The sequence below is a fragment of the Rissa tridactyla genome, chromosome 4, assembly GCF_028500815.1.
Source record: "Rissa tridactyla isolate bRisTri1 chromosome 4, bRisTri1.patW.cur.20221130, whole genome shotgun sequence".
In the NCBI taxonomy this organism is placed as follows: Eukaryota; Metazoa; Chordata; class Aves; order Charadriiformes; family Laridae; genus Rissa; species Rissa tridactyla.
This window is the reverse complement of record NC_071469.1, coordinates 92,712,273-92,735,974: the sequence shown is the minus strand read 5'-3', so window position 1 is coordinate 92,735,974 and position 23,702 is coordinate 92,712,273. Positions and strand designations below refer to the sequence as shown.

The 23,702-nt window shown below is 54.4% G+C and overlaps 3 protein-coding genes across 11 annotated transcripts in view; 1 reads left to right on the top strand and 2 right to left on the bottom strand.

Annotated features, from left to right (window-relative positions):
- The window catches only part of ZC3H18 (zinc finger CCCH-type containing 18), a 50,073-nt gene extending 36,031 nt beyond the window's left edge, over nt 1-14,042 (bottom strand). For all 7 annotated transcript variants that reach the window (XR_008465952.1, XM_054198697.1, XM_054198698.1 and 4 more), the window contains exons 1-4: nt 13,954-14,042; nt 13,163-13,247; nt 4,383-4,987; nt 976-1,060 (exon numbers count right to left, since the gene is read on the bottom strand). Coding sequence is in view for 6 of the 7 variants with exons in the window: in XM_054198697.1 (XP_054054672.1) it covers nt 976-1,060; nt 4,383-4,973 (676 nt within the window). In the remaining variant the exon portion in view is untranslated. The remainder of the gene's footprint in view (nt 1-975; nt 1,061-4,382; nt 4,988-13,162; nt 13,248-13,953) is intronic.
- A 2,362-nt stretch (nt 14,043-16,404) lies between these two features.
- Nucleotides 16,405-18,426, top strand: CIDEC (cell death inducing DFFA like effector c). Of its 2 annotated transcripts, none has more exons than XM_054199400.1 (6): nt 16,405-16,426; nt 16,958-17,030; nt 17,206-17,347; nt 17,455-17,604; nt 17,757-17,941; nt 18,043-18,426. In XM_054199400.1, exons 2-6 carry the CDS (start codon nt 16,981-16,983, stop codon nt 18,227-18,229), a joined length of 714 nt encoding a protein of 237 aa, XP_054055375.1. In that variant the 5' UTR covers nt 16,405-16,426; nt 16,958-16,980; the 3' UTR covers nt 18,230-18,426. The 2 variants fall into 2 exon arrangements, with proteins under 2 accessions (XP_054055375.1, XP_054055376.1); XM_054199401.1 differs by lacking the exon at nt 16,405-16,426 and adding an exon at nt 16,666-16,875.
- Nucleotides 18,427-20,079: 1,653 nt separating this feature from the next.
- The window catches only part of ZFPM1 (zinc finger protein, FOG family member 1), a 34,760-nt gene continuing 31,137 nt past the window's right edge, over nt 20,080-23,702 (bottom strand). For both annotated transcript variants that reach the window (XM_054199621.1, XM_054199622.1), the window contains exons 8-10: nt 23,347-23,442; nt 23,051-23,200; nt 20,080-22,868 (exon numbers count right to left, since the gene is read on the bottom strand). In XM_054199621.1, the coding sequence (XP_054055596.1) occupies nt 20,653-22,868; nt 23,051-23,200; nt 23,347-23,442 (2,462 nt within the window). In that variant the 3' untranslated portion in view covers nt 20,080-20,652. The remainder of the gene's footprint in view (nt 22,869-23,050; nt 23,201-23,346; nt 23,443-23,702) is intronic.

The following is a 23,702-nucleotide window of genomic DNA, read 5'->3' as shown; positions in this document are numbered from 1 at the left end:
AAGCAGGACAGTCTAAGATAGCTGTTGTGCAGTTGCACAAGCTTTGGGGAATATCCTATTAAGAATTAAAAAACCCAACTGGTTAAATTTAAAAGTTTCAAGTCTCAGGTCTCACGCGCAGTAAGAAATACTTTTTTATGATTTCCCACCCCAATTCCTTCCAACTGAGGCTGACAATCCCAACCATATTTCAGACACGTGGTATCTGGTACAGCATGGAGCAATCTTCCGGCTTGAGGAAAAGCTTCTGTTTACATGAGGATTACTTTTTCCCAGCTGACCGTTTCCTCAGCCCAGTGGAAGTACTGGCCACCAGCACGCCTCACCGTGTCAGGTCCAACATCACCCCTCAAGCATGCCGTCTCACTGGGGCTTCTGGGTTGCTTCTGAAAACAGCTCGATGCGAGTTGCCAAAACCTGACACCGCTACATAGGCAACACAGGAACCTCGTCACCAGACACAAGGGCTGCAGCAGCTCGGCAGCTATGACCATGATGCGTCATATTTCTTACCAGGAAGCAGTATTTCTAGCCCTATTTTCAATTTTTAAATTTCATGAAAATGTCTTTTAGTAACTGGGGAAGTGAGATGGATAAGGGATTGCAAGAAACAATTACGTTTTGGCAAGGCACGAGCTTGATAAGAAATAACGAATCTTTGTTTTCCACAGAATAACCTCTAAGCAATAGTTGACAGTTAAATCAGCCCAAGCAGTTTTACTCCACGCTGTTTTAAAAACATTAGCGAGTTTTTCCTTTATTTGCTTCTACTGAGCTCACCATACTTAGGGCAAAGCAATTTTTGCATAATGGGTCTATGTAAATTCAGCATCTGGCTACCAAGGAACAGAAAGGTGACACTGAGGACACCTGGGGCAGAATTCATCACACAGACAGCAGCTTAACGGGTACAAAACCAAACAAGAAAAACGACAGCATCTTTGGTTTTCTTCCGCCATTACAGCATGTCATTACCTTTCATGAAGAATCGGCAGGTGGGACGTGGCCTCACTTTTCTGTCGCTGGGGTCTTTAACTTCTCCTTCTTCCAAGTCATCATCCTGGAAGAGACAGACAAGCTGACATTTCACGTGGTGCGTTTTCTGCAGTGACTTGACATTTCACAATATGGTCAAATATCAGTCACTGAAAACACACCCTGGAGCAAAACACAAGGGAAAAGCAATATAAAGTTACAATAAATACCCCTGAGCATCTTCGCAATGTACTGCTACGAACAGGAAGATGCATCAACTTCAGTGTTTCAAAGGTGACTGCAAAACCCTTCAGACATTATGGACGTCTTGGTGCCATACCACAGACCAAGGTTTCAAGCTGCATCATTTTAGCCGATAGACGCTTAAAGGCTCCAAATCAACAGAACAGTGGATTAAGCTCTCATACCTCAGCTGAACGAGGCTGGCCGCGCACTTTTAGTTGACGTGCAAGGCAGTTGGAGGCAGCTTCACAGTCTTTCGAGATAAATGAGCTAAATGGCATTGCCCTTCCTTCCCACGGGCTAACGGCACACACACACCCCGACAGCTACCGCGGCTCCGCTGGCGTGGGTAACACCTCTACCCTTCAGAGCCTTTAAACTGGCTGTCCTCCACTCAGCACTCACGTCACCACTATTTAGCTCAAGCTAAACCTTCTGTGCGTTGATTTAAAATACACAGTGGTGTTCCTGCATTAATGCAATAACGCAATACAGACAGCACACACCTATACGTCAGGTTCTGAAGGATGACTGCTGCTAAAATAAGTAATTATAAAACGCTTCCCCACAACGCTGAGCGACAATCTCGCACACGAGCTTTTCAGGAAAAGAAGTCACACGTGTTTCTTCCAGTCCTCTCTGGAAACAACCGGACAACCTTCCCTTCCACTCCTCAGCTCCACACAGGATTTGTGAATCAGCTCTAACGAAACTACATTATCCCCAGGCACAGCAGCCCCAGGAAGAAACTCTGGGAGATGGAGGTTGCTTCAAAGATTAAGAACCACCAATGATAAGCATGAAATAACAGTCATGAAACACTTCCAGAAGAAAGTTGTTGAAACTTTGAAGTACCAGCCTTTGCCTTTGTTCTCCAGGGGGAAAAAACCCTTTCCTGGCTTCATTAGGCTGCATCTGAAAAGTCAAAAGGAGTTAAAAGAGGTGGCTATGCAGAAGGCAAAGGCATACACGACCAGAGAGTTTTCAGAGGTATCTGGCAAGGAAATCAGTTATTTATCCTAAAAGGCACCCTGGCTTTCCCTCGGTCTCCCTCCATTTCACCACCACAGACGTTTTCAGCATATGAAACACAGCTGAAGAGGGAGCATCTGGTGGAGGCCTTCCCTTTGCGTGGCAATCGCAGCAACCCTGTGGCAGCGACAGCAGTTGTCTACATGGAAAAGATTAAGAAAGTTATGTACTTTGATCAATTTAGCAGCTGGAAAGGAGGAAAAACCATCACTCGGCTGTAGATAAACAAAGGATGTACAGAGAGATGGGTTAACAGCCTCTTCTGCTGCGTTCCTCTGAGGGCAATACAAGGAGATCTCTCCTGAACAAGAGCAGATTTTAAAGACTACACATATATTCAAATCAAAATTTGCATTAATATTCCCCCCTCTCCAAGACAGAACTCTGAAAGCAGAATAAAATACAGGGATTTAACAGTTCCCCCCGAAGCTGGGGATGGCATTCAGCAACGCATGAATGGTATAACCAGCTCAACTCTGCTTCTTTCAAAAGAACCGTGTGAAGTCTTTGCAAATGCTGTACTTGAACAAAAGGGAAAGTATTTATTTCTGTGAGGTCTCCTTGGAATCAGGCAGCTGCGAACCCTGTTATGAGTTAATGTATGAAAACCAGAGTACAGATTCATCTTGTGCTTTGTAAGGAGAGCGCTCCCAAGAATGCCTTAGACTCTAAAGGGAAGCATTCATATTTTAATCAAGAAGCAGGCATGGAGTCAGGACTCCAGGAATTTTTTTTTTCCCCCTGCCTGGACTCTCCCACAACACGCTGAAATTCCTTCTAACTGAATCAGAAATACACAAAAGTTTTGGGAAATACTAAGCGTTTAACAAAATCACCTGCGAGAATGGGCACAATGAAGAAAAATTACATCACCTTTTTAAGCAACAGAACTTGCCAAAGCACCATTACAATAAAAAAATAAACAATATACGACTCTTCAATAAAAAGGGAACAGGGTCTCTCCACAGCGAGGCCCCGCGAGCTTCCCGAGCACGTGCCTGGGTCAGCTACGCAGCAGTGGGGACTGGAAGGCAAGTCTGAACCCTCCCCACCCTGAATGAGAAGCCCCACCAGTGACCCCATCCACAGCCCACTGCTTCCTCGCCTGGTCACCAGGATGTTCTCACAGCACTGCCCCAGCCTGGTCTGCCGCTGCAGGAGCACTTTTGGCACGGACAGCAAAGAGCAGAGCCAGTCAGGTGCTCTGGAACGGCCATTTCTCTACGTGGTACTTTTCACTAACGCTATTCAGATTCAAGTAAGGTGTCCACCAGACCAGGAACTCACAGAAGGGTTTCTATTCTACTGCTAGAACCACCTTGTCCTGTTTTCTTCTGCCTGCAAGAAGGAAACTGTATTAAGCTGTATTAAATACAACTGCGGTATTGCAGCGCTTCCTACCCAAAGACAAGCATGGATAAGTAGTGCTACGTGTCCTAAGCACTAATGCAATTAAACCCAGTTTTTGATTTTTCTAAATAGCTGCGTTTGTTCTCAGCTGTGAAACAGTAGCTACTGGGGCTGCACAGCCCTGAACACATACATCACCCAAACAACGCGCTGGTCAGGCACTTTCCAGAAAGCTCAGCACCCTCCGTTCCTCTTCCACACACCCAGATGCTGCTAGAGCCCAACAAACAGCTCAGGGCCACGGGCTTCCCGCACACACCTGAGGCCTCCAGCACACGGCAGCCACTCTCCAGCACCAGCCTCTCAACCTAAACTGATGAGACAGCTTACGAGCGCCTAATCCATAGCTAAGTAATTTGCTGTCAGCATCATTCAAAAGTCCTCTGAGAGCTGAGGCAGAACAGTTTCTTAAAGCACTGGAGCCCTTCCATATTCAAAGGGAACAAAGCTTATTTCTGACGGCTCTAACAATATTCGGCACAAAGCTCTTCCATAGTACATGGCACTAGACATCCTAGCCACTAAGTTTAGGACTTGGTACATAGCATGGTCTTACCTCCACAGAAAAAGTGTGTTACTTGCACACTAGGGATGCAGCTAACACAGATATTCACGTCAAAGATGAAAGAAGGCATGGCAGTCTAAGAGCCAAACAGTTCTGAAACAGAAGGACAGGTCTCTCCCTGCAGGACTCTACCCACCGCAGACCGGCTCCTACTTACATCAATTTCCCCATCGTCAATTTCTCCATCATCTTCTTCTTTCTTCTTCTCCTTGAGGGGATCCTGGCCATCCTTTTCATCATCACTTTTACTGCTGGATTTTTTCTCATCATCATGGGCATCATCTCCTTTCTCCTCTTCCTCATCATCCTCACCAGCAGCTTTCTCACCATCCTCCTCTGCAGCAGCAGCACTTGGTTCCTCAGGAACTTCCTCATCATAGTCCAACTCATGCTCATCTAGTTCGCGGGTGACAGAGGATGCTTCATCACCAAGGTCATTTGTCCGGTCTTCTTCCTCTCCTTTGCGAGGCGGAGGGCTCTTCAGCTCCCCACTCTGCTCATTGTTGTCAGACTCCTGAGACTTGGTTTCACTTAAGCGATCCTCTTCATCTGAGTGATTCTCCTCTTCACCATGGCTCAGTCCCCTGGCTGCATCCTCCTCCTCTTCTCCCAGGACACTGCCTTGCCCGCCCTCTCCATCGAGTTCCCGGTCTGAACCACTCTCCTTCAGGACTTCATCATCGGAAAGTTGCTGGTCCTCTTCATCAGGAGAGCAGGGGTTTCGCTCAGGGCTGTCGGAAACGTCCATCAGTACCCAATAGTCTGCAGAGGGTAGAAAACAACACTTGTTACGGGGAAACAAGCTGGGAAGTCAAGAAGGGGTCACCTTGCAGGATTTGTACTCTTGTATTTTACCTCCGAAAGAAGAAAAGGTTGCTTGAATTCATCAACATAGTTTATCATAGTACCTTCAAGAAGGAAATAAGGAGTTTAAAGTGGATAAAGAACTGATTCCAGTATTGTCCCAGACTAGATAAGTGTGCTACCCTCACATACAACAGTGGAGCTCAAGGCTGGAGTTTCACCTATAAGCTCTAATAGGTAAGGCCACACAAGTACTCCCACCAAATCGCCATTAGAAATCCCGAGGAAGCCTCCTCATTTCGGGCGCAATCAGTAGTGGCATTTCTTCTGTGAACAAGTGAGTGAGCTTCAGAAGATAAGGCCAGGTTTTCAGGTGTATTTTGTAACTATAAGCACATGTTACTGCAGATTGCGCGGGCTCTTGAAGAGGCACAGGAGCACAACTTACAGTGACACTAGAAAAACAGCCTATGTATTTACAGTGCTTGTTATACTGCATCCAGAACAGATACGAAAGCAAGGACAGTACACATTCATGAAAACTCTTGGATTTTTAATCAGGTTTTATTTAGACTGTGCATGTATTGCCATCTAATCTCCACGAGCTTTATACAGTAAAGATTCAAAATTCCTTCAAAGCAGCAGATTAACTCCATAACTATCTGCATCATGCACTTTTGCTAGAAGCTCAGTAAGAACATGTGCTTGGTATGAACAAGTTAAAAATTAGATGTCTGCTTATAATAAGCATAATAAAAGCGACAGAAAGGGACAAGCTGTAAAGCAGGAAAAAAACCAACCCATACATCTATTTATTTTCCTCAAGAAAACAAACACCCCCTGAATCACAGCAGAACTGTCTAACCCAAGGAACTGGTTGAGCCGTCTCTTATTGGGAAGATTACTGGTTCACATCTAGACAAAAGCTCTTGGTGATTAAAAACTCTTACCCTTTGGCTGTGGTCTCTTGCTGTAGCACGTCCTTAGCCCTATAAACAATGATGGCAACTCCTTCCTCGCTCCCCTCAGCAATAACCAACCTCAGAAGAGCCCAAGCTGAGAAAGGTATCTCAGATAAGGTTTTTGAGCACCAAGGCAGACAACAGTGAAGAGAGATAAAAGCACCCACCACAGGTCTCTGGTTGTACCAGAGGAACAGTTCAACAGAGGCACTGGCTCCTCTCAAGGTGGCCCCTTTCCAAGGGACTAAATTCACCGTTTCAGTATATGCCACCTCCTCCTCCAAACCCAAAGGTCTCTACAGGAACAAGCTTGGGCAGCCATCAGACAGAAATGAAAAGCCAAAGACAAACCGAAGGTTTACAGAAGTATATTTAGGTCTAAAGAAAAGCCACAGGGTTGCAAATCAACATGTTTTCTTCACTGTAATATGTACCATGTTTTACTTCAGCTGCTCCCAGCTACAACCTCCCTGCAAGTACATTTACTGCTGGTGCAACGAAAACATGGCATAAATGACCAGATTTTTACCCACTATTTTTAAGACCCTTGGAGCAGAAATGCTCCAAATACAAGACTCTGGTAGGTCCTTTAAATACATCCAGCAATCCTTCAAGAAATAAAAGTCTGAAGCTCTGCGCTACCTAACCTTTTTGTGACCCACCCCGTCACTTTTCTCTGCTACGCCCCTCTGACTGGTTCTGCATAGTAAAGGTTGTTATTTACCATCAAAGAGCAAGAGCAGACAGGCAGAAGGCACAGCAAGCCACAGCATCCAAACAGACCGCCACGCACTGTAAACACGACCAAACCAAATCCAAGCCTTCCCAGCATCTGAAACCCCAAACATTTTGGTAATGAGAGAATTGGGGATCTCAGTGATGAAACACGCCAGGAGGGCAAGCGCAGGGAACATGTGGCATCTCTTCCACGTGTTAAGAGCCCACGCCTGGAAATCAGGAAGGCATTACAACTTTGTCACCCGGGCTACTCATCTGCTTCTTTACAAACGTGCCAGGACCAGGGCTGTTGTATTTGTGTCTTGCGCACTGCCAGATGCACTGTCATCACTGAGATAACATCTCTTGCCTTCGCTGCGAAGTGAAGACGTTATTAGCTGGTATTTGCAGCAAACTCTCAAGATGAAAGTCACACTCGAGAAAACGCTGCTCGTTATACTATGGGAAGTCTGCAGAGAAGGAGCTAAGAACATTTCTCAAAAAGCAAAAAGAAAAAGCACTCCCAGAAGCAGCACAAGTCTGTGTGTTCGTACCCAACAACTTTGCTTTACCTCCAAGTCTTCAAAACCCTACACAAGTATCAGCCAATGGATGAATGCAAAGATGATCTAAACATTCAGTGGGGCCCCGAGCAGCAGAAAAGTCACATTTTGAGCTTCCTACCAGCTACTCTTTTCTTTGCTCATTCGAAGAAGTTTGCTCTTGCTCACAACCAAAAGTTGTGATGTTACTGAAAAATTAAAAGCCAAATTAAAAGAGCGATTGCCTCCCAGTGATAGCAGCTCTGGGCAGTTAAATAGGATGTAATCTGAAACAAATTATATTCTTACCGAGTCTATAAAGGTGGATGCTGAGTTCATAAATGCTTGCACAAATTGTTACTGGCTTTAAGAGCAAGTTTATGGCAGCAATTTTAATTGCCTAAGTGCCTGAGAAGTTACACTTTGCGTGCATGTAGAACAACTTAGCGTATTACATCTGAAAGGTCAGCCTTAAGAGGCCAGGAGAAATATAAAAGCTGTCAAGTGCAAATGTGTTCAGGAAATTTGTTTTCTGATTTCTTGCAAATACATGCTTTTTCTTTAGTGCTGCTTAAGTGAACTACATGCCTTCCTGCATTTGAAATCGAGACCTTCAGAGGGACAGGGGAAAACAGATACGAACACGTTCCCACCACCAGCTAAGGTGATATGTATAAAACATTCACCTCCACTGGCAGCTATTAAAGCTATTATAAAAATCTAGTGCATCTGTCAGTTACAATAATTTCCTATTAATTTCCATTGGCAGAAATGATAAGAAACACAATAAAGGACAGCCCAGTTGAAAACAGTTCACAAAATCCAGGCAGTCTGCTTTTGGTGGGTATTTTCCCTGCAAGTTTCCCTTTGGCAACAGGCTTTATGTCCTCGCCAGTGCCTCTATCTGCACAGGCAGTGAAACAACAACGCACCGAAGCACTTCTACGCCACCTTTTACACCAGATGATTTTGGTGAGAGCCACAGTTCAGCCAGCCTCCAAGGGCTGTTTGCTCCAAGTTCACCAGTAGGCAAGAAAAGATACTCCAGGGCCAAGCAGTCAAGAGTTTTTGCTCCAATCTTATGTGCAATTGCATGGGAACGCCCTAAAGCAAACCCATGATATGCAAAGGTAAAATGGGAAGCAAAAAAAAAATAAAAATAGAGAGATGGAAATTAAAAGAAAACTGTCAGGCTGATGTTAGGACTAGATAGCATTTCTGCTGCACAATGGCAAGTTACTGCTCTCGCAGCCATCCAAAAGTCAGGTTAGCCTCTCACGAACTCACCGCCACAGCAACTCCTCTGGCAAGAGAGGACATCAAGATGATAATGTACCCTCCGGCCATTCCTTAGTCCGGTGCAGCCCCAAGGCTCTGAGCCCAGGAGGAGAGCGAGGGATGAGGGCGTAGCATCCCAGTAACAAGCTTTTGGGCAACAGCAATGTCACAGACGCACAACTCCAGATGGGTGAGCTAGTCGGTATTACTTGTAGTCTCTTGTTTGTAGAAAAAAACCCCACAACTGAATGTTATGAAAGGCAAGAACACTATACTAAGAATTTTGTGAAGTGCTAGAGTCCTTGCTCTAGCCACTCAAGCTTCCTTTCAAGCTCTAACGGATTTATTCTTTCCATGTAGGAAGTTTAACTCCAGTTTAAAGAGCATGTCCCAAACGCAAAAACCTAAGAAAAATGACTACACGGAAATATTTCAAATTGAGCAACACTGACATAAGCGGCAGAGCAGAAATCCACAGGTTTCACCCTTCATCATAAGCTTGGAATTTTTATGCCTTAAAACCAAGCCAGTTTCTTACTGTCTTTAAAACCAGTTATAAAAGCAAAAAATTAACTTCTAACCTACAGATAAGATTGTTTGACTTGTAGCTCAGGATGACGGGGCAAGAACCAGATATATAATGCTACTTCTCATTTAGCAGTGTTTTATCTTCAGAGATATCTTTAAAATTGCAAGCAGTTTAGGCAAAGCCTACTTGGTCAAAGCTGCACAACACCTTCTATCACAAAACTGACTTCATTTGCTCAGCGTGTGTCAAATTTTAATTTTCTGCAGGTCTGAAGCAGACTAGTTCAGAACAGGTCACTAAGTGTTTCAGATGAGGCTTACAAAACCCTCACTTTGACAGGCTAAACAAGTTGGTACAGCCTTGCCATTGAGAGGCTTTGGAGCAAATGCAATAGTAGGGTGCACTGGCAGCCGAAAGCGTGTCTTCACTGCCTCTAGAACCACTTACGCGTGCCTCATTGAGTTGAAAGCCCCTTAAAAGCAGCTCTCACATTCTCGGTAAAGAAATCGAGGATTTGGCAGCTAAACTTTCCAGCCGTCCCACCTGCAGTAAGCACGTGCCATCCTCCCAGGTGTGAGCCAGATGGCACTTGCTGTACCCACAGGTAACACTCAGCTCTGGCAAGACTTTCCCTCCAGCTGCTCCCTTTGGGTCCTCGTGCCCCCAGGCAGTCCCTGTTGGCTTGCAGTGTCCCTGCCAGTGCTGTGAGGCAGCAATATTAAAGACAGCCTACCAAAAACGCGAAGTAAAGAAATCTCCTAAATAAGAAGCCTGGGGCTTTATCATGCTGTTTTCAGTAGCAGTACCTTTGCATCATACTCAGCAGCCCAAGCAGAACCCCACTGCGCTCAGCGACAGCTGAGAACACCTGGCAGTTTTTCCAAACCTAAATTGGGCCCTTTGGTCAACACCTATCTAGAAATGATGGAAAGTACTCTGAAGAGAGGTGCCTAGCACCATCTAGGTGCAGGATGAGAAAGGCTAGAACAGCCTGGTGTCCTAGGGGACGTTTGGGTGCAACAATCTGCGGCTTTCGTTGGCACAAGCCTGCCTTCTTTCCCTGCAGCCCCTCGCTCCCTGTATGCGTGCAGGCTGCTGGAAGAGGCACAGACAGAAGGCTCGTTCAGCACACAGCCCTGACTTGCCTTCAAGACGGCCCATTTACAAACAGAATCAGGTCTGGTGGAAAAGAGAAGCTTCTAGTTACACAATACATATGCAACAAGAGGTAGTGCTGAAGTTTCACAGACTGAGCTCTGGAATTTTTCGAATTAGGGGAATGAAGCATTAACTAATCCTTAGCTTTGTCAGTGTTTCATGGCTTGCATGGAACAGAGATGCTTCTTCTAAGCTAGGCATTCGTGTGGCTGTCCTCACCTGCAAGGACTTGGATGCAATAATGAAGGGGCCCACCTTGTTCTGTGTTCCCATTTAAGTCTCATAGCCTTACTGGAAAATATTTAAAATTACACAGATTTCCCCCTCACACCCCAGATAAAAAGGCACTGTACATTGAGGTGGTGTTAGGGAAATTTACATTCATCTGCTTCAGCCACGTTATAATATTTTTTTCCAAAGCTTAACAATATCTAAGACTTTTTTTTAAACTTAAAATACAGCACTGAGATTAAGAAGTCTTGACACAGCACTAAAAGCAGTAAGAGGAAAGCCCTTTGCTGCTTAAGTTGTTTTTAAAATTTAACTTCAATATTCGTGGGTTATGTTTACCAGGATACATTTTAAATAATTATTTTTAACCTTACGCTTTTGTTAAGCGATTTGCCCAAGGCAAGAAGTAGACAAGTCAGAGCACTGGAACGCTTAGCAGCACGTCTGTTTCCAAGATCAAGACAAACTTCTACTCTTTGTTAAATGAACAGCATCAAAAGGTACAAAATTAGACGGCTGAAATGCCAACCAGGTTTTAGTCTGTGGTCACACGTGTACCTCGGACACTGCTCTAAGGGAGTGCAGCATTTTACTGATGCGGATTCTGGATTTGTGGCTCTCGACAGTGCCTATTGCTGGCAGGAGGCTCAAACTCTGTTTCTTATTACTCTATGCTGTGCTGTTTTCAATTAGAACTCATGAAAAGTTTGAGCAGCATCTTCAGCTAATCCAAAGTTAAGCTTTGTGTACAACTAACTGACTTGCTGCTGTAGGTAGTGTCTTGGGAGCAGATGAACAGGAACTAGTATGGACAGGATGGCAGCTTACTCTAACCCACAGCAGCACCTATAGGATAAAGCAGTGAGTTAAGACAGGATTTGAAACAGCCACTAAGTCAAAAATATTCCCAGCAAGCATTATTTCCATTCATTCAATTCTTCCCTCCAAGGATGAGCCTTTATACGATGCCACAATAAGCTTTTTCCAAGTGAACAAGGAAAACACTTTGGATATAGTATGGGAACCAACAACTCGGACAATTCCAGCACCTCCAGTAGCAGGAAGGCACCGAGTACCCTACAGAAAACAGGAGCTTCAATCTCGAAATCCTATAAATTGTCAGTCACATAGCAAGAACCAGCTCATACCCAACTTCTGTATGCCCAGCAGAGACCTCACAGCTCCTGGCGTGTTCTGACAAACACTGCAGGGCAGAGGCCAAAGAACCTCTTTTTTTCAGGCAGAAACCATTGTGATAGCAGAAAGTAGTTTTTCTGCTTTCTAATAGCCAAACAACTTGATGCAAAATCAAAGCTTTTCCATTAATCGGATACATGAAGACCAGGGCTTAATGCAGAACAGAAAAGTTCTGGAACACGGTCTAAGTCAAGCCATGAGGACGGGTGAAGTACGATGAGGGAGTCGAGGAGAATGAATGGGAAATAGTGCTGATAGGACAGGTGAGAAGAGAAACAAACTGCAAAAAGATTTTTGGAACAAAGAACTGGAAAACAGAAGTAAAATGAAAGCAATGGGTAGGAATAACAATGGGGAAAAAATAGGAAGAGTAGCAACAACAGCAGAAGGAAATACAATGCCTCATGATCCAGGAAAGGAACTTCATGTAAAACTGAAAAAGCAAAGCCCCCAGTCCTTTCCTTTGAATGAAACTATGGTCTTTAACAGTGTTAACTAACTAAATACATGGTTATCTGCCATCCTCAGAGAAGCACTGACTTTGAAGATACACAGCAAACTTCAATTACATAGCAGCCATCAGGGAAGCTTTTAACACAGAAAAGTGAGACGCCTTTTGGCCTTAATTTAACAGAACTGCTTGGTGACAGCCATCTTCAGCCAGCCGATTTTTAAAGAAGAGCTCAGAGAGCCCTGATTCAGAATGTTAACCACTGCTTTCTGTTAGGCAGACTTTGGGACCGAAACTGGAAGCGAAATGGCACTGTAAGCAGCTGGAGTTTGTTTTCATAGTGTAACTGATTTTCCTATTGCTGGAGCACACAGAGCTCTTCCTGCAGCTCTCCGCTGGCAAATGCTAATTTTGAATTATCAGTGCCTTGGTCCCATGACAGAAAAAAAGTGCAACTATACTGGCGTTCTGTAGGATTTGTGGATAATCAGACTCAAAAGGCTAACTCTACTCTGAACATTGGATCAGCAGCACTGCAAAGAGTTGTCTTGATTAGGCTCTGACCCTTTTCTTTAATCTAGACAAACCTTAGGAAGATCAGGAGAAAGAATTCACACCTTGGAGGTGCTGCTCTTGCTAAAGCCAAAGCAACTGTTAACAGTTGTTTCAGAAGAGCGAGCTGAGCTACCGATGGCAGTAAAAATAAAATATTGTTAGTGTGGATGCCGAAAGGACAGCTCTGAGAAGAGACAGCTCTGCTGAGGCGACCCATGGAGGGAATTTAAACCACCTGCAGCAGCTACGTGTTGGAGCACTTGCAAAGACAACGGCAGCTCTGAGTAGAGAGGAGCACCTCACAGCTCCTGCTGCGCTGGGCGGACAACACAAAGCAGTCCTACATGGGTGATGCACCCACCCGTGGCAAGAAGAGACCCCCCCCCCCCCCCATGCGAGATGTACCCATCCGCCCAACACAGGATGGATGGACCCCATGTGCAGCTGGTGTCGCTGTGGGTTCCTGGCCCTTCTCCTCGCCCTGGCCCCCAGCTCCCTCTGCCCCTCCCTTACCTCACGGGGCCTCCTGCCAGGCTGAGGTCCTTCCGCTGTGCCCCCCGGGGCCAAGGCTGCTGGAGCTCTCCCTGTTCCCACCTGCCTGGGGACAGAGGAAAGTCAGAGCTGCCTGCACCCCTGGGGTCCAACCACCCCTCGCACTGCCCTCCAGAAGACGAGGTGCCCCCCCCGCTCCAAGACACCCCTAGTTGAGACTACCCCCTTCCATAACACCCATCCAAAACTATGCCTCCCCCCACCTCCCAAGCAGGTGCTGCCCCCTTCCCATCCCCAGCATCCCCCCATTTAGCTAGGGCTGCCCCTCCTCAGCATCCCCCCCCCCCAAATAAGACTGCACCCCCGCCAAACAGGGCGGCCCTCCCCACATGCCCCCGCAAACTAAGGACCCCCCCCACCCCACGTACCCCTCATCCACACCCGAAAGTCCTCCTTCCCCCCGGGGCTACCCTCCCCAAGCCCCGCCCCCCCCCCGCAAACCGGGGCCCTTTCATCGCCTTCAACTGCCGCTTCCCTCCCCACACCCCCCTTCCCAAACCGCACCGCACCCCCGCGCGGACCATTCCCAGCGAGAGCCGCCCCTCCCTTCCCAGCACCCCCACCGAGGGATGCTCCCCCACTTCCCCGGGGGATGCCCTCGCTCCCCAGCATCCCCCACCGGAGCTCCCCCCACCTGAGGCCGCCGCCGCCCCCCCTCCCCAGTTCCACCGGCGCCCGGGCCCGCCCCCCCTCCCCGGCGCTAGGCCGCAGCCGGCGCCCGCCGAGCGCGGCCGTGCCGGGCAGCGGCTCACCTGAGAGGGCGGGCGCGGCGGGCCGGGCCGGGCCGGGGCGGCGTGGAAGGAAGAGGGGGGAGGCCGGGCCGGGGTGAAGCGCGGGGGCGGGGAGGGGGGGGGCGGGCGGCGAAGCGGCGGCGCGGGACGGGACCGGGCCTCTACTCGCGGCGGCGCAGGGCGGCCATGGCGTGACGTCATCCGAGCGCGACGGCCCCTGGCGGGGGGGGGCGGGCGCCGTTTACTCAACTCCCCGCCTGGGAGCGGGCAGGGCCCGGTGCGTGGGCCCAGGCCGGCGGTGCGGGGTTCAGCAGGGCCGAGCGCCGGGGCCCGCACCCGAGTCACAACAACCCCACGCAGCGCTACAGGCCTGGGGAAGAGCGGCTGGAGAGCTGCCCGGCCGAAAAGGATCGGCCGAATATGAGCCGCAGCGTGCCCAGGTGGCCGAGGAGGCCAACGGCATCCTGGCTTGCGTCAGGAATAGTGTGGCCAGCAGGACTGGGGCAGTGACCGTCCCCCCTGTGCGAGGCCCCCCCTCAAATACTGTGTCCAGTTTTGGGCCCCTCACTACAGGAAAGACATTGAGATGCTGGAGCCAGTCCAGAGAACGGAGGCAGTCTGGCAGTCCAGGCAACGGAGCTGGTGAGGGGTCTGGAGAACGAGTCTGAGGAGGAGCGGCTGAGGGAGCTGGGGGTGTTCGGCCTGGAGAAAGGGACGCTGAAGGGAGACCCTATCGCTCTCTACGGCTCCCTGAAAGGAGGGGGTAGCGAGGGGTGTGTGTGTGTCAGTGTCTTCTCCCAAGTAACAAGCAACAGGGCAAGACGAAACGCCCCTCAAGTTACTCCAGGGGACGTTTAGACAAAAAGAGTTACCAAAGACTGGACCAGGCTGCCCAGGGAAGTGGTGGAATCACCATCCCTGGAGGCATTTAAAAGACGGGTAGACGTGGTGCTGAGGGACATGGTTTAGTGGTGGTTTTGTCAGAGTTCGGTTGATGGTTGGACTCAGTGAAAGGTCCCTTCCAACCTGGGCAATTCTATGATACTGTGTGTGCACGCAGAGGGTCACCCGTGTATGTGTGACTGTGGGTACAGCCACACATGGAGCTACACCTGTGTGCAGGCATGCTCACGGAGCTGCACGTATGAACACGCAGGTAGCCGTGCCTGCATGCAGGCCTGTAGAGGTGTGCATGTCTGCGCACACTCTGTAGCACGTACCTCCATGTGTGTGCACGTGCTGACATAGATGAACAGGCACGCACAGTGATGTACACATAAATGTATGTACGTAGACACACAGAGGTACAGAGACATGCAAATGCACATCTGGATATGGACATGCACGGAGACAGACAGACAGACACACACACGTGGACATAACGCTGGCACAGATGGAGGAACACATATGTGCGCACAGAAGCATGCCACACGCATCCACACGCTCACAGACATGCTGGAGGCGATGGCTCATGGCCTCATTCCGTGCTTTCACACCCCCTCTCCGGCCTGGACGTCACTGTGGGCGCTGCTCTGGCTTTCACCGATGCCAATGGGAGCAAGCGCCAGCAGCCGGAGCATCATGGCGGGTCCCTGCCAGCCTGCTCAGCACCCTGTCCCTCCTCATTAACCCAAGTGTTGATGAGTTCCCCTCATTAGTGCTCCCAGCTTCCAGGCTGCCTGGGCTTCTCCCTCCCCAGGGCTTGCTGCCCACACTGAGTGCATGCCCGCAGGGTTTTAGCCATGCCTGATCTCCTGGTCCTCCACCCCATCTGCCCCGGGGCCGCTGCTTTTGCAGGATCCCGATGCCCACCGCTCCTTGCCCAAGCCAGGATGTAGCCCCACACCCTGGGGGAGCTCAGCACCGTTGTGGCCCTGTGCCCTGGCTCAGCACCCTTTGCAGCAGCCCCAAGCCCCAAATTCCTGGGCCACCAGCCCCCCCGGGCACACCACTGCATCGTGCTCTGCTGCAGATCTCCTGGGAACCACAGCGGCTCTTTCCCCTCCAGCTGGTTGGGCTCCAACCACACTTTGGCCCCAGGGCACCAAACGCCGTGCCCCTTGCCCCAACTGTTGCAACAGCCCCGTGGGCCCCTCGCCCTTCTCAGCTCTCCGACCTGAGGCCAAATTCAGCCCCGGGAGGCGCAGGGGAGATCTTCCAGGGATGTAAAATGCCCAGGAGGCTGTTTACCGGGGGCACTGGGAGGGGGCTCGCTGGGACCAGCCAGGAGGAGCAGTGCCCGGGCAGCCCGTGGGATGCTGGTGGGTCTGGGCTGGAGGATGCTCCATCACCCCACCAGCAGCCCGGAAAGCGCTGCCGGGCTGACCCCGCCCCCCGGGATTGGCCACACCCCTTGTGGCAGCAGGACGGGAGGGGATTGGCTGAGGCAAGAGGGGTGGGGCTGGGTGGGCGGGGTCTCTGGGTGACAGCTATATAACGTGAGGTGGGGTGGGTAGGAACGATCCAGTGGAGAGGGTGTTGGTGCCTGCTGGAGGTGAGTGGGGATGGGGATGGGGATGGGGATGGGGATGGGGATGGGGATGGGGATGGGGATGGGGATGGGGATGGGGATGGGGATGGGGATGGGGATGGGGATGGGGATGGGGATGGGGATGCTCCACAGGACCATCCCGCTAGGTTCCTGGTTGGACATCTCCCTGGAGCAATAGGGTTGGGGGGGGTGCCACCATGGGTGTTCCTGACTCCCAAACCCCGTGTTGCCTCCTGAGGAGCTGGGGCAAGGGTACAGCCCTGTGTCTCACCTTTGCTCCAGCACTGACTCAGGTCCCACGTGCCGCTTTGCGCAAGAGCCATGCTGGCAGCGGACTCTGCCTGGGTGGCTGCCGCCAGCCTGGCCCTGGCCAAAGGGCAGGCACAGCCCCTGTGAAAAGACAGTTGTGCCGGGGCACTGGCTCATTGCTGTGCTGGAGCTAAGCAGAGGAGGTGCTGGTGGGAAGGGGTGTCCTGGAGTGGAGAGGAGCTGGAGACCACCCCTGCCCAGGGCTGAATCCTTTCTCCTTGGCAGGTTGTACTGTGCTCCTTGCAAAGATGGATTATGCCAAGTCCCTGAGCCTGCGCCTGGCTGCCCCTGTCTCTAAGTAAGTGCTGGGAGCCACTGTCCCTGGGGTGGGGGACACCAGAGCCCTCCCTGCTTTAGCGTGTCTCAGCCCTCCTGGGTGGATGTGCGGCTCCCCACTGAGACTGGGGGAGGCCGGCACAGGCCGGGACTGGTGGTGGGTCTCAGGACACCCCGATCCCTCTCTCCCTCCCCAGATGTGTCTCAGCAAGTGCCTCCATGACCCAGCAGCTGCTGTCAAGCCCAGCCCCACGACCCCGACCCTTCCGTGTCTGCAACTGGGACCGCAGTCTGCGGAAGGGCATCATGGCACACAGCCTCGCTGAGCTGCTGCGCCAGGTGAGCTGGGGGGCGGGCGGGCTGTCTGTCTGTTTGCTGGTGGACTGTCCATCCTCCCAGGTGGGTGGTGGGCTGGCCTCCTCCGCTCACTCCCAGCACCCTTACAGGCTCAGAGTGCCCTGCTCACCCCGGGTCCTGTCTCGCTGGTGCTGGATGAGGATGGAACAGTGGTGGAGACAGAGGCTTTCTTCCGGACGCTGGAGGAGGGCACAGTGCTGATGGCTCTGAGCAAGGGGCAGACCTGGTCTCCCTCTAAGGTGAGTGCACCCCTGGGTGGCAGGAGCCTGCTTTGTCCCATCTGTATCCCTCGCTGGCATCAGTGGGGAGATGATGCTGGGCTGGGAGGTACCTGGCATGCTGGGTGAGGTGGGACCAGGAGGGTGGGTAACCCCAGTCCTGTTTCCCCTAGACCCCTGGTTACCAGCTGAGCCTGTCCCGCAAGCCCCCTCGGAGGATCGATGTTGCGTGTGTCACATTTGACCTCTACAAGACCAATCCGCGGGACCTGGGCTGCCTCAATGTCAAAGCCACGCTCTACGGCACCTACAGCATGTCCTATGACCTGCGCTGCTATGGGGCCAAGCGGCTGATGAAGTGAGTGCTGGGGGGGGGGGCGGGCTGGAGATAGCTCTGGGAATGGGGATGCTGCAGTGGAGGTGCAAGGAGAGATGCTCACTCCCTTCCTCTCTACCCAGGGAAGCCCTGCGCTGGACGCTCTTCACCATGCAGGCCACTGGCCACGTCCTGCTCGGCACCTCCTGCTACATGCAGCAGCTTCTGGATGCCACGGAGGAGCCGAAGGAGGCGGAGACCAGCCCAGCACTTCAGAGCCTCCTGCCCTGCAGCCTCCCACCCTTGCCCCGCAGGAAGACACTGCAGTGAGGGTCGAGTGCCCTGTTCCCCCTCCTCTGTCAACCCCCCAGTCTCTGGGGCTCCGAGCACCCTGCTAGGTCAATGCCTGGGGGGAGGCTGCCATGGTGCCCGGCACAACCTCTCCTTGCACCCCGCTGGCTGAGCACAGCCAGCTCTTCTCTGTAATATCTACTACTCTGTAAATATATTTATTTAAGTAAAGCTCTACTGACTTCAGCTGCATCTCATATCACTTGCTGGATGGGGGGGCTGGGGGGGAACTCAGCCACTTACCCCACTTGGCACGCTGGGGCTGTGTTGGGTGGTGGTGCAAGAGTATGCAAGGAGGGGACCTGTCGCAAGCGCTCCTCAAGGGAGCTGCTGCCTTTGTCCTCTTTCCTATCACTCCAGCATCCTGGCTGGCATGCAGGGCCTGGCCTCCACCCCCTGGCATGGAGCTGAGCCCCCCCCAGCTTCTGGCCTTGCAGGCAAGCCATGAGGAGGGGTTAGTGTAGAGGGGCTCCTTCATCCCAAACCCATTTGCCCATGGCAGTTGGCACAAAGCCTGTTCTTGCTCCGCTTCAAGGGATGAAAGGTGTCACTTGCTGGATGGGGGGGCTAGGGGGGAACTCAGCCACTTACCCCACTTGGCACGCTGGGGCTGTGTTGGGTGGTGGTGCAAGAGTATGCAAGGAGGGGACCTGTCGCAAGCGCTCCTCAAGGGAGCTGCTGCCTTTGTCCTCTTTCCTATCACTCCAGCATCCCGGCTGGCATGCAGGGCCTGGCCTCCACCCCCTGGCATGGAGCTGAGCCCCCCCCAGCTTCTGGCCTTGCAGGCAAGCCATGAGGAGGGGTTAGTGTAGAGGGGCTCCTTCATCCCAAACCCATTTGCCCACGGCAGTTGGCACAAAGCCTGTTCTTGCTCCGCTTCAAGGGATGAAAGGTGTCCCTGCCCTGTGCTGCCCCGTGGCCCTGCTGCTCAGGAGCCTGACTGTGCCATTGGCACATAAAGCAGGACTGTCACAGAGGGATGCACCCCTCTTGCCCTGGGGTGGGTGTTTTCGTCCCCGGCCCCCTTGGCAGCCCTGTGCAAGGGGAGCTGCTGCAACCCCAGCCTTGCACAACCCCATGGGCTGGTGCTGCCCTGGCCATGCCCCTTGAGGACCGCAACTGCAGCTCCAGGGATGCCAGACTGGGAAACAAAACACAGACGGGGCAGCGGAGGGGATGGGGGGGGCGGCTGTCCCTGAGTGGGAGGTGGGGAGCCCAGACTGGCTCCCTGAAGTGCAAGCCCTGCCAGCCGGGGTGGGCAAGCTGGGACAGAGGGGAACAACCCACTCCCCCCTTGCTCTGTACTGGGAAGCACTAGGGGTAGCTGTGGGGAGGTGAGAGAAGCCTTGCTCTGGGGGTGCTTAGGTGACACCCCCCCCCCCCCCCCGCCTCCCGTGAGGTACTGCAGGGGACATGGGACCTGAGCCACACTCACCTGGGGACCCCACTGCAGGGTCTGAGGCTCCAGCATGGGAACAGCCAACGTGGCAGAAACCAGAACCAGGTTTGGGCCAGCAGAGCCCACCCGGGGGCTGTGGGGGCTTCATTAGCCAAATAATTAACGAGCTATCAGCCTGCTACCCAGCACTACCTGGAGCCCGGCCTGGGGGCTGGTAGGCTGCATCCCCCATGACACAGACATGCGACACCCAGGCCGAGGTGGGTGCCGGGGACAGCGCGGGGATGCCATGCTCTGCCCCGCTATGGCAGGCTGTCCCTGACACCCCGTGGCTATACATGCCCAACGTCCGCATCCCCAGACCGATGCCCCCACAGGGCGATGGTGGCCCCTGCAGTGTCCCCCACCCGCAGGCAGGCGGCAGCCCGGCTTTATTAGACATATTTATTTCTGTACACACTTATACACACGGTTTCCAGGGTTGCTTCATCCTCGGCTTCAGTGCTGTCTCCCTGCAGGGTCCGGTCTGTGTTGGGGGGGCACCCACACGCTTCCTGGGGTGCCCAGGGCCAAGCCCAGCCATGCCATGCCCCCTCCCCATCCCTGTAGTGTCTACCTGGGGGCAGAGCCCCCCCGCAGCCCCCCGGCCAGGGCAGGACTATGTGCCTGCCCCCTGCCTCAGTTTCCCTGCAGCACCGGCCCCGGCTGCAGCAGGGGCAGAGGTAGGGGTGCTGCATGCACCGGGAGCCTGGGGGAGCCGGCCCCCCCACCAGCACCACACTCCCCCCACAGGGTCCTCAGCCCAGGATGCCTGGGGAGAGGTTTGGGGACACCGGAGGGACCTCTGGATGCTGAAGCCACCCTGGCAGAGCCTCCTGGGGGGGGGGAGGGTCCTCCATCACCCCGACCCCCGCAAGGGGGGGATTGCCAGCGATCGTTTCTTGGTTCCCCACCTGCTGCAGCCCCCCCATGAACGGTGGCGGGGGGGCAGTGTGTGGGGGCTTTACTTGACGTGCTCGGCGGCGTGGGAGGAGCAGTAATACTTCTTGTGGGCGATGAAGGTGGAGAGGCTGCTGAACTTGATGTTGCAGAGGCGACAGTACCTGTGGTTGCCATTGGGCACGGGGCCGGGCACAGCCTTGGCCGGGGGGGTCTGCACCCCCCTGTCCGTGTAGGCGGGGGGCGTGGGGGGCTTGCGGGCGGCTTCCCGCAGTCCCTCGGGGGCTCCGGGCGAAGCAGGGGGCCGGGGTGAGGCAGGGGGCCGGGGGCTGCCGCTGCCATCCCGACCCTCCTTGCCGTTGAAGCTGTCCCGGCGGAGGCGGGGGGCGGGCGGCCGGGGGGGTGACGGTGCGGGCAGTGGGGGTTCGGGTGTCCTGCCGGTACCAGGCACCGGGGCATCGGGGAGCCCCTGCCCGGCCGCCGCCGGCTTGGCCACGAAGAGCCCGTGGGCATTACGGAAGTGCTCGAGGAGGTCGCCCTTGACGGCCCCGTTGAGGGGACAGTAGGGACAGGCAGAGAGGGGTCCCTTCGCCCCTGGGGGTGGCAGGGGACCCTTGGGGTGACGCTGCAGCGAGTCTGTCCCGGATGCACCAGGGTAGGGGATGCCGGGACTCCCTGCCGGAGCTGCCCTCAACCGCACGCCTTCGGGGTCCCCCTCGCCCGGGCTGCCGGGGCTGCGCCGGCCCTTGAGGGGGGCGGCCATGGCCCCCTTCATCTTCTGGAGGTGCTCGAGGGTGCGGGGCTGCAGCGGGGTGGCCGGGCACTGGTACTTCTTGTGGGACAGGTAGCTGTCGAGGCTGTTGAAGCTGATGCGGCAGGCGGTGCATTCGTGGTAGTCGGCCAAGGGGAGCAGCGGTGCCGGTGCCGGTTCACCCTGCCGCCGCGGCTTCTTGCTCAGATCGATGGGACCGTCGGCATCCGGGCTGGAGCGGGGTGACAGGACAGCCCCCGGAGGGTCGGGGACCGGCAGCGGGTCGGGGGCCGGCGGGGGTTCGGCGGGCCGATGAGCGGCCCCGTGGATCTCGTAGAGCTTGCGGCGTTTGCGGGTGCGGAGGGGCTGGGGCAGGAAGGGGACTTTGGGGGCGCTGGGGCGGCGGAGGGGGGGGTCGTGGCGGGAGGCGCAGTAGAAACGCTTGTGCACCACATAGGTCTCGTGGCGGCTGAAGCGGATGTTGCACGCCTCGCACAGCGTCTTGCTGGGGTCCTCGTCCCCCTCGTCCCCCACCGAGCTGCCGGGGCTCTGGCTGTCCTCGCTGCACCTCCCCGACCCCCCCTCCACCTCGGGGGACCCCGCTTTGCCGCCCCCGTCCTCCGCCTTCACCTCCGGTGGGGCAGCCGGTGGCGTGGCATCCCGGCTGGCGTCCCCGTCCCCTGCTGGCGTCCCCTGCCTGTCACCCGCTGGGGGTGACAGCAATGTCCCCGGGGTGGGGGGACACTTGGGTGCCCCAGGAAGGGCTTTAAGCTTGCGCGCCCCGGGGGGGCTGTCCTCGGCGAGGTGCCGGCTGGAGCAGTAGAGGCGCTTGTGCACGTAGTAGTTGTTGATGTTGTTGAAAGTGATCTCGCACTCGAAGCACGTGGCACCCTTGGGCACCGGCGTGCCGGAGTAGATGGCAGGCGGCACCGTGCCGCCGTGGCCCTGCTTCAGCCGGCTATGCACCAGCTCCGACATCTTCGCCAGGATCTCCGACGCCTGCGGCACCACCGCGGCTTCATGGCTGAACACGTACTGGGGTAGGAAGACGGTGCCGCCGGCCGTGCCCGTCCCCGGTTCGCTGGGCACTGGGCTGGAGCCCGGCGTGGGGCTGGCGAGCTCTGACTTGACCTTGGCCGAGGGCAGGCTGCGGGGGGACGAGGTCCGGGAGCAGGGGTCGGGGCTGCCACCCCCCTCCCCGGGGCCACCACTTTTTGGCACCTCTGCCTCGCTCGCTGGGCTGCCGACGGGCTCCTCCTTGATGTGGACGGCCTCGCCGGAGGAGGAGGGGGATGATGATGAAGGACCTTCTCCGTTCTGCGGCTGGGCTGGTGGCGAGAGCTTGCCGGCTCTGGCATCAGGGGGCGAGGCGGGCTGTGCCGGGGGGGGCCCGCCATCGGGGCCGGGCGGCGGGGCGGGCAGGGGGCCGTGCAGCACCACGTGCTGCTGCGGCAGTGCCGGCAGCCCCTCGGGCAGGAAGGCCGGCAGGCTGCACTTCCGCAGGGACGCGTTGTTCGTCTGGCTCAGCCCTGCCGAGGGGAGAGAGGCACCGGCGTTACCCGACATCCCCGGCACAGGGATGCTTGCCCTGTCCCCCACCTCCCTCCTCGCAGCCGGAGTTGTCTGGGGCCGCAGCCCTCGGTGGCAATGCCAGGCTCTGCGCAGGGTGCTGGCACACGTGCCCCCCAGAGCTGCGGCCCGCGGTACCCACCAGGAGTGAGGGGTTTGGCGGCGGGCAGGGCTGGCCCCGGTGAGTAGACCTCTCCCTTGGAGCCCGGCTGGCAGATCATGTGGTTGGTGACCAGGTGGCTGTAGAGGATGTCCCTCGTGGTGGAGATGAAGCCGCAGCTGTGGCACATGCCTGCAGGGAACGTGGCATGGGGCTGAGCGGGCAGGAGGGCACCCAGCAAGGCAGGGAGAGACCCACGGGAAGCGGGTCCTTGTTCCCAGGCTGTGCGGGAGGGGACAGGGCTGTCCCCACGGGGACGCTGGGCAGCACTCACTCACCATTCAGGGTGTCCGTGTGCACCTTCAGGTGACGCTCGCAGTTGGCTTTCGTGGTGAAGGCAGACAGGCAGATGAGGCAGACGAATGGCCGCTCTCCTGCAGGATGGACGGACAGGCAGATGCCTCGGTGACGAGGGGAGGGGGACAGGGACCGCGGGGACACCAGCTGTGGGAAGCAGGATGCCCCCTCCGCCTTTCCAGGGCTCAGATGGGGGAACACCTACATGCGAGCTGCCCCAAACCAGTAACCCAACTGCGGGAGAACCTCATCTAACTGGTCACTGTGCTGCTGCCCCGCAGCCTCTGTGACCCTCCACTTGGCTGGCTCCTGCGGTCCTTGCATGTGACTCATGGAG

Bases quoted from the DNA above. Each gene is read 5' to 3' on its own strand.
- CIDEC (XM_054199400.1), top strand. From the start codon at position 16,981: ATGGATTATGCCAAGTCCCTGAGCCTGCGCCTGGCTGCCCCTGTCTCT. The intron at 17,031-17,205 runs GTAAGTGCTGGG...CTCCCTCCCCAG, and splicing joins CTGGCTGCCCCTGTCTCTAA to ATGTGTCTCAGCAAGTGCCT. The intron at 17,942-18,042 runs GTGAGTGCTGGG...CTCTCTACCCAG, and splicing joins GGGGCCAAGCGGCTGATGAA to GGAAGCCCTGCGCTGGACGC.